The 14,282-nt window shown below is 37.4% G+C and overlaps 2 protein-coding genes across 2 annotated transcripts; one reads left to right on the top strand and one right to left on the bottom strand.

The window, feature by feature from the left end:
• Positions 1–201: 201 nt before the first annotated feature.
• On the top strand, positions 202–6,422 carry LOC106084659 (uncharacterized). Its single transcript, XM_013248521.2, has 3 exons — positions 202–584; positions 5,773–5,971; positions 6,032–6,422. Exons 1-3 carry the CDS (start codon positions 255–257, stop codon positions 6,352–6,354), a joined length of 852 nt encoding a protein of 283 aa, XP_013103975.2. The 5' UTR covers positions 202–254; the 3' UTR covers positions 6,355–6,422.
• On the bottom strand, positions 6,352–11,860 carry LOC106084658 (dynein regulatory complex subunit 2). Its single transcript, XM_013248520.2, has 5 exons — positions 11,635–11,860; positions 11,456–11,569; positions 11,257–11,395; positions 10,579–11,201; positions 6,352–6,856 (listed from the first exon to the last, which is right to left on the bottom strand). The coding sequence occupies exons 1-5, from the start codon at positions 11,764–11,766 to the stop codon at positions 6,413–6,415; spliced, it is 1,452 nt and encodes a 483-aa protein (XP_013103974.2). The 5' UTR covers positions 11,767–11,860; the 3' UTR covers positions 6,352–6,412.
• Positions 11,861–14,282: the final 2,422 nt, after the last annotated feature.

The raw sequence follows: 14,282 nt of genomic DNA, 5'->3' as shown, positions 1-14,282 counted from the left end.
AATAGCATAACAGTTTTTATTCAATATTCTCTGTTTGCCTAAAAAGGGATACCGCACAAAGAACTCGACAAATGCCATCCATGGTGGAGGGTATATAAGATTCGGCCTGGCCGAACTTTAGCACGCTTTTACTTGTTCTTTTTGCTTTCAAGATTTCTTAAAATAAAATGTTGACAAGTATTCTTTGATTTATCAATTATTTCTTACAAACATTTCACAATATTATTAAAAAAAAAACATTGAAAAATTAAAAAATGTTAATAAAAATTCCAAGTAACTTCTATTCGACCTTTCGGAAACTCCCCTCATCATTTCTCATACAAACTTTCAAATTACTCTCTGTTTGCAAGCGATTTACTACCACAAATCAACCAATTCCATCAACTGTCCTCTTGAGCTTTCGACAAAATCACAATTGGAAACGTCACATGGAGTATAGCAATAGACGTCGAAAAGTTATTCCCAAGTTGGTGTATCTGCATAATCCTTGGATTTATTTAGTTACACAATTCAATCTGTTGCGTTATCAGCTGTTCTGGGATAGAAATTTTAGTCCTTCCGAATTTATTAGAGGAGCCAAACAGGTAAATTTTAAATTTGGTGTCAGAATTCGAGATTAGGATAAATCTTATTTCGCGGAAAAAAGAAAAAAATAGGCTGCATTTTCTCTAAAATATGACACAGCGACAAAGTGTTATACAGGGTGGCTGATGAATATTGCTACAATGATGAATATTGCTACATTTTTTTTTCGGTGTATGGAATACATTTTTCTTTTATTCATGTTAAATTAAATTATTAAATTAATTATTAAATTATTATTAATTAAATTAATTAATTAATTAATTAAATTAATTATTAAATTATTATTATTAAATAGAAAAAAAGTTATTACATTTTTTTTTGGTAGCGGCTTTCATCAGCCACCCTGTATTTATAACAGTTTGGAATGCTGAATCATTAATCAATCATTCACAATAGTTATACAATTTACCATGGTTGTGTTACTTGCTAAGTAATTTCTTAGCATGAATCAAACCCATTTCAAATCACAATTGTAATACTGCTAGCCGAATATATTATATTCGGTTGTTCGTCTAAAACATTTAATTGTGTGGTTTTGCCGTGTATGGGCCATACCACCAATGACAACAAGTCTTTCAAATAACCAGCCAAATATATTTTTTATCAAATTTAAAATGTAGAGACTCCATTTAATTTATGAAAATGTTGAAGCATACTAATTTCATCATTCCGATTGTAATAATTTGAAAATATTATTATTATTACTATTATATTGGGTTGCCCAAAAAGTAATTGCGGATTTTTAAAAGAAAGTAAATGCATTTTTAATAAAACTTAGAATGAACTTTAATCAAATATAATTTTTTTACACTTTTTTTCTAAAGCAAGCTAAAAGTAACAGCTGATAACTGACAGAAGAAAGAATGCAATTACAGAGTCACAAGCTGTGAAAAAATTTGTCAACGCCGACTATATGAAAAATCCGCAATTACTTTTTGGGCAACCCAATATTATAGCCCAATAAAGTATATATTTATGTGTATTCTTGATAATCTTGACTTTGTTAGTCAATTTGGACTTGACCGTCCGTCCGTCTGTTAAAAACACAATAGCGCCCGCACGAATAAAGATGTGCGCTTGAAATTTAGCAGAGATACTTTTTATTAGTGTAGGTTGTCAGGGATTGCAAATGGGAAAAATCGGTTCATATTCGGATAAAGGTTAGGTTAGAGTGGCAGGAGGCCATAACAACGCAGAGGATAGCATGACCGCCTATGACGCTGAACCTCTGGGTTTGAATTCTGGCAGGACCATCAGAAAATTTTTCAGCGGTGGTCAACCCTCGTAACGCTGGTGACATTTGTGAAGTACTTTGCCATGTAAAAACTTTCCGATTTGACTTCTTGAGCGCCTGGAAGCCGCAATTTTTTCCGATTTGGCTGAAATTTTGCACGTAGTGCTCTGCTTTGACTTCCATTAACTGTGCCAAGTACGGCCCAAATCGGTCCATAAAGTAGTAAAGCTCCCATATAAATCGATCGCCAGATTTGACATCTTGGCTGAAATTTTGCACGTGGTGTTCTGTTAAGTCTCCTAAAAACTATGTTAAGTACGAATCGGGCTATAACATGATATAGCTCCCATATGAACCGATCTTACGATTTGAATTCGGTCCTTTCGGATAGAGCTGACCTATAAACTGATCGGGGTCTTGACTTCTTAAGCCACTAGAGGGCGGAATTCTTATCCGACTTAGCTGAAATTTTGCATGACGTGTTTCGTTATGATTTCCAACAACTGCGCCAATTATGGTTGAAATCGGTCCATAACCTGATATAGCTGCCCTATAAACTGATCTGGGGTTTTGACTTCTTGAGCCACTTGAGGGCGGAATTCTTATCCGATTTGGCTGAAATTTTGCTCAAATCGTTTCAGTATGACATCAAACAAATGTGCTTATTTTGGTTAAAATTGGTCCATAACCTGATAGAGCTGCCCTATAAACCGATCTGGGGTCTTGATTTCTTGAGCCTCTAGATGGCGCAATTCTTATCCGATTTAGCTGAAATTTTGCATTAGGAGTTTTGTTATGATTTTCAACAACTGTGCTAAGTATGGTTTAAATCGGTCTATAACCTGATAAAGCTGCCCTTTAAACTGATCTGGGGTCTTGACTTCTTGAGCCACTAGAGGGCGCAATTCTTATCCGATTTGGCTGAAATTTTGCACAAATCGTTCTAGTATGACATCAAACAAATGTGCTAATTTTGGTTACAATTGGTCCATAACCTGGTATGGCTGTCATATTTACCGATCTCGGGTTTTGACTTCTTGAGGCTCTAGATGGCGAAATTCCCACCCGATTTGTATGAAATTTTGCATGACGTGTTTTGTTGTGACTGCCAACAACTGTGCTAAATATGATTCAAATCGGTTCATAACCTGATATAGCTATCATATAAACCGTTCTGGGGTCTTGACTTCTGGAGCCTCTAGATGGCGCAATTCCCATCCGATTTAGCTGAAATTTTTCATGACGTGTTTTGTTACGACTTCCAATAACGGTCCATAACCTGACATAGCTGTAAACTGATCTTGGATCTTGACTTCTTCAGCTTCTAGAGGGCGCAATAATTTTCCGATTTGGCTGAAATTTTGTACAACGGCTTCTCCCATGACCTTCAACATACGTGTGAAATATGGTCTGAATCGGTCTATAGTCTGATACACCTCCCCTATAAAACAATCTCCCTATTTTACTTCTTGAGCTAGGGACGCAAATTCAATTTGGCTGAAATTTTACACAATGACTTCTTCTATGGTCTCTAACTTTCAACTCAACTATGGTGAGAATCGGACCATAACTTGATATAGCTCCAATAGCATAGCAATTCTTTTCTTTTAACCTTTGTTTGCCTAAAAAGAGATGCTGGGAAAAGAAATCGACAAATGCGATCCATAATGGAGGGTATATAAGATTCGGCCCGGCCGAATTTAGCACGCTTTTACTTGTTATCGCCTCCGTTTTTTTACTTTTTTTATACCCACCACTGTAGGATAGGGGGTATATTCATTTAGTCATTTCGTTTGCAACACATCGAAATTTCAATATACGACCCTACAAGGTATATATATTTTGGATCGTCGTAAAATTCTAGGACGATTTAACGATGTCCGTCTGTCTCTCTATCCATCTGTTGTAATAACTCTAGAGCCTTCAAAAATTGAGATTTTGTGCTGAAATTTGGCACAGATATGTCTTTTTGATGCACGCTGGTTAAGTTCTTGAACAGGGCAAATCGGATCATATTTTGATATATGTGCTATATAGACCGATATTCCGATAAAGGGTCTAATGCCCACAAAACTTTATTTTTCATCCGATTTTGCTAAAATTTGAAAAAGTGAGTAGTTTAAGGCTTTCCAAGAACTGATCCAAATATGGTTCAGATCGGCATGTATTTAGATATAGCTACCATATGGACCGATTTCCCGATAAAGGGTCTGAAGGCCATAAAAGCTTTATTTATTACCCGATTTTGCTGAAATTTGCAACAGTGGGTTATTTTAAGCTTCCCGACTTCTGACTTTAATATGGTTCAGATAGGAATATATTTAGATATAGCTGCCATATAAACCGATCTCCCTATAATGGGTCTGAAGCCCATAAAAGCTTTAAATTTTATCCGATTTCTCTGAAATTTGGAACAGCAAGTTATTTTAACCCACCCAACATCGTACGTAAATATTGTTCAGAACGGGCTACATTTATATATAGCTGTCATATAGACCGATCTCCCGATAAAGGGTCTGAAGGTCATAAAGGCTTTATTTTTTATCCGATTTCGCTGAAATTTAAAACAGTGGGTTATTTTAAGCCTCCCGACATCGGACCTAAGTATGGTTCAGATCGGACTATATTTAGATATAGCTGCCACATAAACTGATCTGTCGATAAAGGGTCTGAAGACCATAAAAGCTTTATTTATTACCCGATTTTGCTGAAATTTAAAACAGTGGGTTATTTTAAGCCTCCTTGCATCTGACTTAAATATGGTTCAGATGGGACTATATTTAGATATAGCTGCCATATAGACCGATCTCCCGATAAAGGGTCTGGAGGCCATAAAGGCTTTATTTTTTTATCCGATTTCGCTGAAATTTAAAACAGTGGGTTATTTTAAGCCTCCCGACATCTGACCTAAGTATGGTTCAGATCGGACTATATTTAGATATAGCTGCCACATAAACTGATCTGCCGATAAAGGGTCTGAAGACCATAAAAGCTTTATTTATTACCCGATTTTGCTGAAATTTAAAACAGTGGGTTATTTTAAGCCTCCTTGCATCTGACTTAAATATGGTTCAGATGGGACTATATTTAGATATAGCTGCCATATAGACCGATCTCCCGATAAAGGGTCTGGAGGCCATAAAAGCTTTATTTATTACCCGATTTCGTTGAAATTTGAAACAGTGGGTTATTTTAAGCCTCCTGACATTGGACTTAAGTATGGTTCAGATCGGACAATATTTAGATATAGTTGTCATATAGACCGATCTCACGATAAAAGGTCTGAAAGCCATAAAAGCTTTATTTATTACCCTATTTGGCTGAAATTTAGAATAATGCGCAGTATTAAGCCTCCCAACATCCGATCCAAATATGGTGCAGATCGGAATATATTTAGATATAGCTGTCATTAGACCGATTATCCGATAAAAGGGTCTAATGCCCATAAAAGCTTTATTTATTACCCTATTCCGCTGAAATTTAGAATAATGCGCAGTATTAAGCCTCCCAACATCCGATCCAAATATGGTGCAGATCGGACTATATTTAGATATAGCTGTCATTAGACCGATTATCCGATAAAAGGGTCTAATGCCCATAAAAACTTTATTTTCTATCCGATTTTGCTGAAATGTGAAGCAGTGAGTTTTTCTGGGCCTCAAGATATCCAACCTTAATATGGTTCAGATCGGTTTTTAATTGGATATATCTGCCAAAAGACCAATACTTTGTTCTCCAAAATTGAGTAGTGTCATATATATATTGGACCACTCAATGTCCGTGTCGAATTTGGGTGCATAAACAACCCAATTTTCACCGGATTGTGACGAAAGGGGTTTTACATATATACCCGAGGTGATGGGTATCCAAAGTTCGGCCCGGCCGTACTTAGTGCCTTTTTACTTGTTTTCATTTGATTTACTTAAAGTCAAAACTTTCGTATATTCTTGCAGGCCGCCGTGGTGGTTACAAACACCATTCGAAATCAAAATATCGATGGCATCAGTAAATTCACCACCCCTAGAGGCTATAAACAAATCACCCAAGATATGCTGCTCTCCCGCGAGGATACGCGATTAAAGTTGGTGCGTTTCGAAGTTGAACACTTTAGGCGGACCATACCCATAAAAGTAGTGACGAAATTCAATAATGGTGAGTTTTCACTTTAAAAACACACACATATACAAGATATTTAAAAACATTTCGTTTAAGGACGCAAATATTGTTTGATTGATGTCTTATTTGTGGGTCTACGTAATACCAAAGACTTTGAAACCATTGAAGAGATTCTGGAGATAAAAAGCATCCTAAATAATCTGCAAGCGGATCTTAACATGACTCATGAAGTATCCTCGATATCTCATCGCATAGTATTTGCTGAGATTTTCATACGATTTCGAAGGGAATGCACCACTAATGGCGGCAAAGATGACCAGATTGAAAGTCAGGGACAGGCCAATGATAAGGATTGGGCTGTGGGTTTCTATAAAATACTTTCCTTTGATGTTTTCAATTATAATCAGAGAGAAAAATAGGAAATTTGATGTATATTCTCAAAAAAATTAAAAATGGCAATCAAATAAAAAACATTTCTTACAAATGACATTTAGGTTTCAAATAACCGTTGAAGGGCTTTTCATCCAAAACGCCTTTAACTTGTAAGGTCTCTCGAACTTCATTGACATCATCAGCTTTACTTAGTGATTTAATTTTGTTAATGTAACTCTCTTTTTCTTCCAATAATTTTCTTTTCCTCTCTTCTAACAACACAATTTGGGCTTCTGCCAAGGCTTGGCGACGCCAAAAGTTTTTCATTAGCTCCATTTGTGATTTAAGCTGTTTTTCACTTTGATCGACATGGGATTCTAGATCTAAAACTTTTAGGGTGAAATCGTCTTTTTCATCTGAATTCTCATAGTTAATGGGTTCACTAAAATCACCCCATGGCACAACTTTCTCAGATTCCGTCTGCAGTTTTCGACAATTTGCCACAAGAGAGAGCAAAAGCTCACCATATTTTTCCAGTTTATTAAAATGCTACAAGGAGAAAGATTATAAAAAAAGTATTTAAAGAGAACAATCAAGTAAAAAGGCATTAAGTTCGGCCGGGACGAACTTTGGATACCCTCCACCTCGAGTATGCATGTAAACCCCATTTTGTCACAATGCGGTGAAAATTGGATAACTTAAGCACCCAAATTCGGCATGGACATTGGGTGGTCTAATATATATGTCACTATTCAATTTTGTAGAACAAAATATCGTGATCTATGGCAGATATATCCAATTATAAACCGATCTGAACCATATTAAGGCTCAGAAAAACCCACTGTTTCAAAATTTCCGCGAAATCGGGTAATAAATAAAGCTTTTATGAGCTTCAGACTCTTTATCGGCAGATCGGTCTATAAGACAGCTATATCTAAATATAGTCCGATCAGAATCATATTTGCGTGAGATGTTAAGAGGTCTTAACCTACTCAGTGTTTCAAATTTCAGCGAAATCGGGTAAGAAATAAAGCTTTTATGAGCTTCAGACCCTTTATCGAGAGATTGGTTTATAAGATCGGTCTATATCTAAACATAGTCCGATCTGAACCATATTCAGGTCAAATGTTGGGAGGCTTAAAATAACCCACTGTTGCAAATTTCAGCGAAACCAAGTAATAATTAAATCTTTTATGACCTTTAGACCCTTTATCGGGAGATCGGTCTATATGACAGCTATATTTAAATATGGACCGATCTAATCCATAATTAGGTAAGATGTCGGGTGGCTTACAATAACCCGCTGTTGCAAATTTCAGCGAAATCGGGTAATAATTAAAGCTTTTTGGCCTTCAGACCCTTTTTCGGGAGATCGGTCTATATGACAGCTATATCTAAATATTGTCCGATCTGAACCATATTTAGTTCAGATGTCGGGAGGCTTAAATTAACCCACTGTTGTAAATTTCAGCGAAATCGGGTAATAATTATAGCTTTTATGGCCTTCAGACCCTTTATCGGGAGATCGGTCTATATGGCAGCTATATCTAAATATGGACCGATCTAATCCATATTTAAGTCAGATGTCGGGAGGCTTAAAATAACCCACTGTTGCAAATTTCAGCGAAATCAAGTAATAATTAATTCTTATATGACCTTCAGACCCTTTATCGGGAGATCGGTCTATATGACAGCTATATTTAAATATGGACCGATCTAATCCACAATTGGGTAAGATGTCGGGTGGCTTACAATAACCCGCCGTTGCAAATTTCAGCGAAATCGGGTAATAGTTAAAGCTTTTATGGCCCTCAGAACCTTTATCGGGAGATCGGTCTATATGGTTGCTATATCTAAATATGGACCGATCTAATTCATAATTAAGTCAGATATCGGGAGGCTTAAAATAACCCACTGTTTTAAATTTCAGCGAAATCGGGCGAGAAATAAAGCTTTTATGGTCTTCAGACCCTTTATCGGGAGATCGGTCTATATGACAGCTATATCTAAATATTAACCGATCTAATCTATATTTAGGTTAAATGTCGGGAGGCTTAAAATAACCCACTGTTACAAATTTCAACGAAATCGGTTAATAATTATAGCTTTTATGGCCTTCAGACCCTTTATCAGGAGATCTGTCTATATGGCAGCTATATCTAAATATGGACCGATTTAGTCCATAATTAGATCAGATGTCGGAAGGCTCACAATAACCCACTGTTGCAAATTTCAGCGGAATCGGGTAATAATTAAAGCTTTTATGGCCTTCCGACCCTTTATCGGGAGATCGGTCTATATGGCAGCTATATATAAATATGAACCGATCTAATGCATATTTAGGTCAGATGTCGGGAGGCTTAAAATAACCCGCTGTTGCAAATTTCAGCGAAATCGGGCGAGAAATAAAACTTTTATGGGCTTCAGATCCTTTATCGGGAGATCGGTCTATATAGCAGCTATATCCAAATATAGTTCGATTTGATCCATTCAATAACTTAACCATCGTGCATCAAAAAAACGCATCTGTGCCAAATTTTAGCTCAATATCTCAATTTTTGAAGCCCGTAGAGTGATTACAAAAGACGGATGGACAGACACACGGTCATCGTCTTAGAATTTTACGACGATCCGAAATATAAATATTTTGTAGGGTCGGAAATTGATATTTCGATGTATTGCAAACGGAATGACTAAATGAATATACCCCCATCCTACGGTGGTGGGTATAAAAGTGTAGAATAGCCCTTAAAAACGATTTTCGCCTGAAACTTTGCCCAGATAATTTGTTTTACCCATAGGCAGGGAAAATTTGAAGATGTACTACATCGGATCATATCTTGAAAAATCCCCCAAATATTGACGTAGCCTTGTTATATTAAATCAGCCCTCATATCCAATAATCTGTCTATTTCATATATGCAACTGCAAATATGCCCATGAAAATTCCATTTAGAAACAGGGGCAAACTTTTTATATATCACTGAGTGCTGTCCAATTCAAGTTTTAAGCTCAATGAGAAGGGGCTTTATTTTTGTAGCCGAGTCCGAACGACGTGCCGCTGTGCGACACCTTTTTTGGGGAGAAGTTTTTACATGGCATAGTACTTCACTACAGGGAGCAATTTTGGAAAATTTGGAGCCACTAGAGGACGCAATTCTTATCCGATTTGGCTGAAATTTTGCACAACGTGTGTTGTTATGACTTTCAACAGCTGTGCTAAGTATGGTTCAAATCGGTTCAAAACCCGATATAGCTGCCATATAAACCGATCTTGCAACTTGACTTCTTGAGCCACTAGAGGGCGCAATGCTCATCCAATTTGCTGAAGTTTTGCATGAAGTTTTCCGTTGTAATTTCCAATAAGTGTACTAAGTATGGTTAAAATCGATCCATAACCTGATATAGCTGTCATATAAACCGATCTGGGATCTTGACTTCTTCAGCCTTTAGAGGGCGCAATTTTTATCCGATTTAGCTAAAATTTTGCACGTGGTGTTTTGTTGTGAATTCCAACTGTTGTGCTAAGAATGGTTCAAATCGGTCCATAACCTAATATAGTTGCCATATAAACGAATCTGGGGTCTCGACTTCTTGAGCCTATAGAGGGCGCAATACCTATCCGATTTGGCTGAAATTTGGCACGACGTGTTTTGTTATAACTTCCAACAACTGTGCTGAGTATGGCTGAAATCGGTCCATAACCAGATATAGCTGCCATATAAACCGATCTTGGGTCTTGACTTCTTGAGCCTCTAGAGTGCGCAATTCTCATCCGATTTCGCTGAAATTTTGCATGAGGTGTTTTGTTATGACTTTCAGCATCTGTGCCAAGTACGGGTGATATAGCTTCCATATAAACCCATCTGGGGTCTTGACTTCTTGAGCCTCTATAGGGCGCAATTATTATCTGATTTGGATGAAATTTCTCCCGTGACCTTCAAAATACATGTCAAATATGGTCTGAATCGGTCTATAACCTCATACAACTCCCCTATAAAACGATCTCCCTATTTTACTTATTGAGCCCGCAAAGGGCGAAATGCTTATTCGATTTGGCTGAAAATTTACACAAGTCTTCTACTGTGGTCCGAATCGGATATAGCTCAAATAGCATAGCAATTATTTTCTTGTATCCTTTCCTTTCCTTTGTTTGCCTAAAAAAAGACACCGGAAAAAGAACTCGACAAATGCGACCCATGATGGAGGGTATATAAGATTCGGCCCGGCTGAACTTGGCACGCTTTTACCTGTTACTTGTCACTTCATACCTTGCTCAGACGATAACACTCTAAGGTCAAGATTTTCAACTTCTCATGCGTCAACTCTCCATGCATACTCATTTGCTCCTCAATGTTCCGGCGCAGATTCACAAAGTATGTCTGCTGCAATTTTAAATATTGAATTTTGCGTCCATCTTCAATTTCCACACGATTCAACTCTTTCTGCAATTCCTTATAGAGGCGTGTGTGATGCGCTTCAGTGTTGCTTAGTCTCCGTGATTTTATTACGAAAGTACGCTGGCGTTGCATTAAACCTTTGAAGCGTTTATATTTATGATCATCCAAGGAGGTATTTCGCAAACGTTCTACAAACTCCACCAATTGGCTTTGAAGCTTTTGCATTTTTTTAGCAACTGCATCACGCAACTCGTAACGTTTAACAATTTCTGTACTAACACGATCTTCACGTTTATCCAGATATATGTCATAATCTTCTCTAAGAGTATGGGCCACTATTAAATTTGTGGCATGCATAACATTTTCGCATTTCCTTTGACAACCAGCGTCAATGGCCTTTCTTTCGAAAAATTGGTGAAAAAAGTCATGAATCATTTCTTGAGCCTGCTCTTCGTAGCGTTGACGGGCAACTTCTTGAAATAGTTTGAAGGTGTCTGGGAAGAGAATTCTTCAACAAAGGAATACTTTAGTCAATAGTCCATAGCTTACCACTTAAATAGTCCATAATCTGTAACTGCATGCCAAAGTTACGTTTTTGCATTTCTTCGGTCTCCTTGATTTCTTCCAAAATCAATTGAATCTTTTCATCTTTTTGAACTAAAATACGATTGGTTTTGTCCTGCCAGGACTAAAAGGAGATATCTTGCTGAACATTTTTTATAAAGCATAAAAATTTTCCTCAACTTACTGTCAATTCTTCTCTCATTTCAGCCAATTTGATTTCTGGACACATCTCCAACCATTTTTCTTCATTGCGTATGGATGTCTTTTTGGCCAATGCCGATTCCCGCCGTAATTCATCCTTTAAATAGAAATGGAAATAACGCACGGTTGTTGTTGTTGTTTCATCTACTTTCAGCGACTTACATAAAGTTTTAGCTTATGAAACTCCGTATCCTCTCCGCGCTTAACCCCTTTTCGTTCTTTCTTGCTGAGCTTCTTCTTCTGCTTTTTGACAGTTGCATCTTCTTTGGGCACTTCATCAGCCAAGTGGTTCATTTTGATCAAAAGAAGGAGAGGAAAAATATTTAAATAAATCGTTTCGAGAATAAGAAATAAAATATTTCTTCAAAAATTTGACAGGATTTTGAGAAAAAAATAAGATAAAATTTTTTTATACATGGTAAGGTATATTCCACTTGTAAAAAAAGTATTAGTTGGGGTGTGCCGAACTTTGGACATCCACCAACATGAATTTATTGTCCTATTTTATAACTCTACTAAATCCCTAGTTTTAAACAAGTAAAAGCGTGCTAAGTTCGGCCGGGCCGGAATCTTACATACCCTCCACCATGGATCGCATTTGCCGAGTTCTTCTCCCGGCATCTCTTCTTAGGCAAAAAAGGATATACGAAAAGATTTGCTCTGCTATTATCATATTATTACATGTTGGAGACCTGTGTAAAATGTCAGCCAATTCGAATAAGAATTGCGTCCTTTGGGTGCTCAAGAAGTAAAATAGACAGATCGATTTATATGGGAGCTGTATCGGGCTATAGACCCATTCAGATCATAATAAACACGTATGTTGATGGTCCTGAGAGGATCCGTAGTACATAATTTCAGGCAAATCGGATAATAATTGCGACCTGTAGAGGCTCAAGAAGTCAAGACCCAAGATCGGTTTATATGGCAGATATATCAGGTTATGGACCGATTTGAACCATACTTGGCACAGTGGTTGGATATCATAACAAAACACGTCGTGCAAAATCTCATTCCAATCGGATAAGAATTGCGTACTCTAGAGGCTCAAGAAGTCAAGACCCCAGATCGGTTTATATGGCAGATATATCAGGTTATGGACCGATTTGAACCATACTTGGCACAGTTGTTGGATATCATAACAAAACACGTCGTGCAAAATTTCATTCCAATCGGATAAGAATTGCGCACTCTAGAGGCTCAAGAAGTCAAGACCCCAGATCGGTTTATATGACAGCTATATCAGGTTATGAACCGATTTAAACCATACTTGGCACAGTTGTTGGATATCATAACAAAACATGTCGTGCAAAATTTAATTCCAATCGGATAAGAATTGCGCACTCTAGAGGCTCAAGAAGTCAAGACCCAAGATCGGTTTATATGGCAACTATATCAAAACATGGACCGATTTGAACCATACTTGGCAAGGTTGTTGGATATTATAATAAAACACGTAGTGCAAAATTTCATTCCAATCGGATAAGAATTGCGCACTCTAGAGGCTCAAGAAGTCAAGACCCAAGATCGGTTTATATGACAGCTATATAAGGTTATGGACCGATTTGAACCATATTTGGCAAGGTTGTTGGATATCATAATAAAACACGTCGTGCAAAATTTCATTCCAATCGGATAAGAATTGCGCACTCTAGAGGCTCAAGAAGTCAAGACCCTAGATCGGTTTATATGGCAGCTATATCAGGTTATGGGCCGATTTGAATCATACTTGGCACATTTATTGGATATTATAACAAAACACGTAGTGCAAAATTTCATTCCAATCGGATAAGAATTGCGCACTCTAGAGGCTCAAGAAGTCAAGTCCCAAGATCGGTTTATATGGCAGCTATATCAGGTTATGGACCGATTTGAACCATACTTGGCACATTTATTGGATATCATAACAAAACACGTCGTACAAAATTTCATTCCAATTGGATAAGAATTGCGCTCTCTAGAGGCTCAAGAAGTCAAGACCCCAGATCGGTTTATATGACAGATATATCAGGTTATGAACCGATTTAAACCATACTTGGCACATTTATTGGATATCATAACAAAACACGTCGTGCAAAATTTCATTCCAATCGGATAAGAATTGCGCACTCTAGAGGCTCAAGAAGTCAAGACCCCAGATCGGTTTATATGGCAGCTATATCAGGTAATGAACCGATTTGAACCATACTTGGCACATTTATTGGATATCATAACAAAATACGTAGTGCAAGATTTCATTCCAATTGGATAAGAATTGCGCACTCTAGAGGCTCAAGAAGTCAAGACCCAAGATCGGTTTATAAGGCAGCTATATCAAAACATGGACCGATTTGAACCATACTTGGCAAAGTTGTTGGATATCAGAACAAAAGACGTAGTGCAAGATTTCATTCCAATTGGATAAGAATTGCGCACTCTAGAGGCTCAAGAAGTCAAGACCCAAGATCGGTTTATATGGCCGCTATATCAAAACATGGACCGATATGGCCCATTTACAATACCAACCGACCTACACTAATAATAAGTATTTGTGAAAAATTCCAAGCGGCTAGCTTTACTCCTTCGGAAGTTAGCGTGCTTTCGACAGACAGACGGACGGACGGACAGACGGACGGACGGACAGACGGACGGACATGGCTAGATCGACATAAAATGTCGCGACGATCAAGAATATATATAATTTATGGTGTCTCAGACGAATATTTCGAGTAATTACAAACAGAATGACGAAATTAGTATAACCCCCATCTTATGGTGGAGGGTATAAAAAATACTAGCCGAACCGGGCCCGCTCAGCTGCGTCTTCTTTA

This window comes from Stomoxys calcitrans, chromosome 1 (assembly GCF_963082655.1).
Source record: "Stomoxys calcitrans chromosome 1, idStoCalc2.1, whole genome shotgun sequence".
NCBI classification, from domain to species: Eukaryota; Metazoa; Arthropoda; class Insecta; order Diptera; family Muscidae; genus Stomoxys; species Stomoxys calcitrans.
The sequence above is the reverse complement of the archived record's forward strand: the minus strand, read 5'-3'. Positions and strand labels throughout refer to the sequence as shown.

Coding starts and splice junctions, on each gene's coding strand:
- LOC106084659 (XM_013248521.2), top strand. CDS start 255: ATGTTAATAAAAATTCCAAGTAACTTCTATTCGACCTTTCGGAAACTC. Junction 585..5,772: donor TTATTAGAGGAGCCAAACAG/GTAAATTTTAAA, acceptor ATATTCTTGCAG/GCCGCCGTGGTGGTTACAAA. Junction 5,972..6,031: donor AGTGACGAAATTCAATAATG/GTGAGTTTTCAC, acceptor ATTTCGTTTAAG/GACGCAAATATTGTTTGATT.
- LOC106084658 (XM_013248520.2), bottom strand. CDS start 11,766: ATGAACCACTTGGCTGATGAAGTGCCCAAAGAAGATGCAACTGTCAAA. Junction 11,570..11,634: donor TTCATAAGCTAAAACTTTAT/GTAAGTCGCTGA, acceptor TTCTATTTAAAG/GATGAATTACGGCGGGAATC. Junction 6,857..10,578: donor AGTGTTATCGTCTGAGCAAG/GTATGAAGTGAC, acceptor TTCTCCTTGTAG/CATTTTAATAAACTGGAAAA.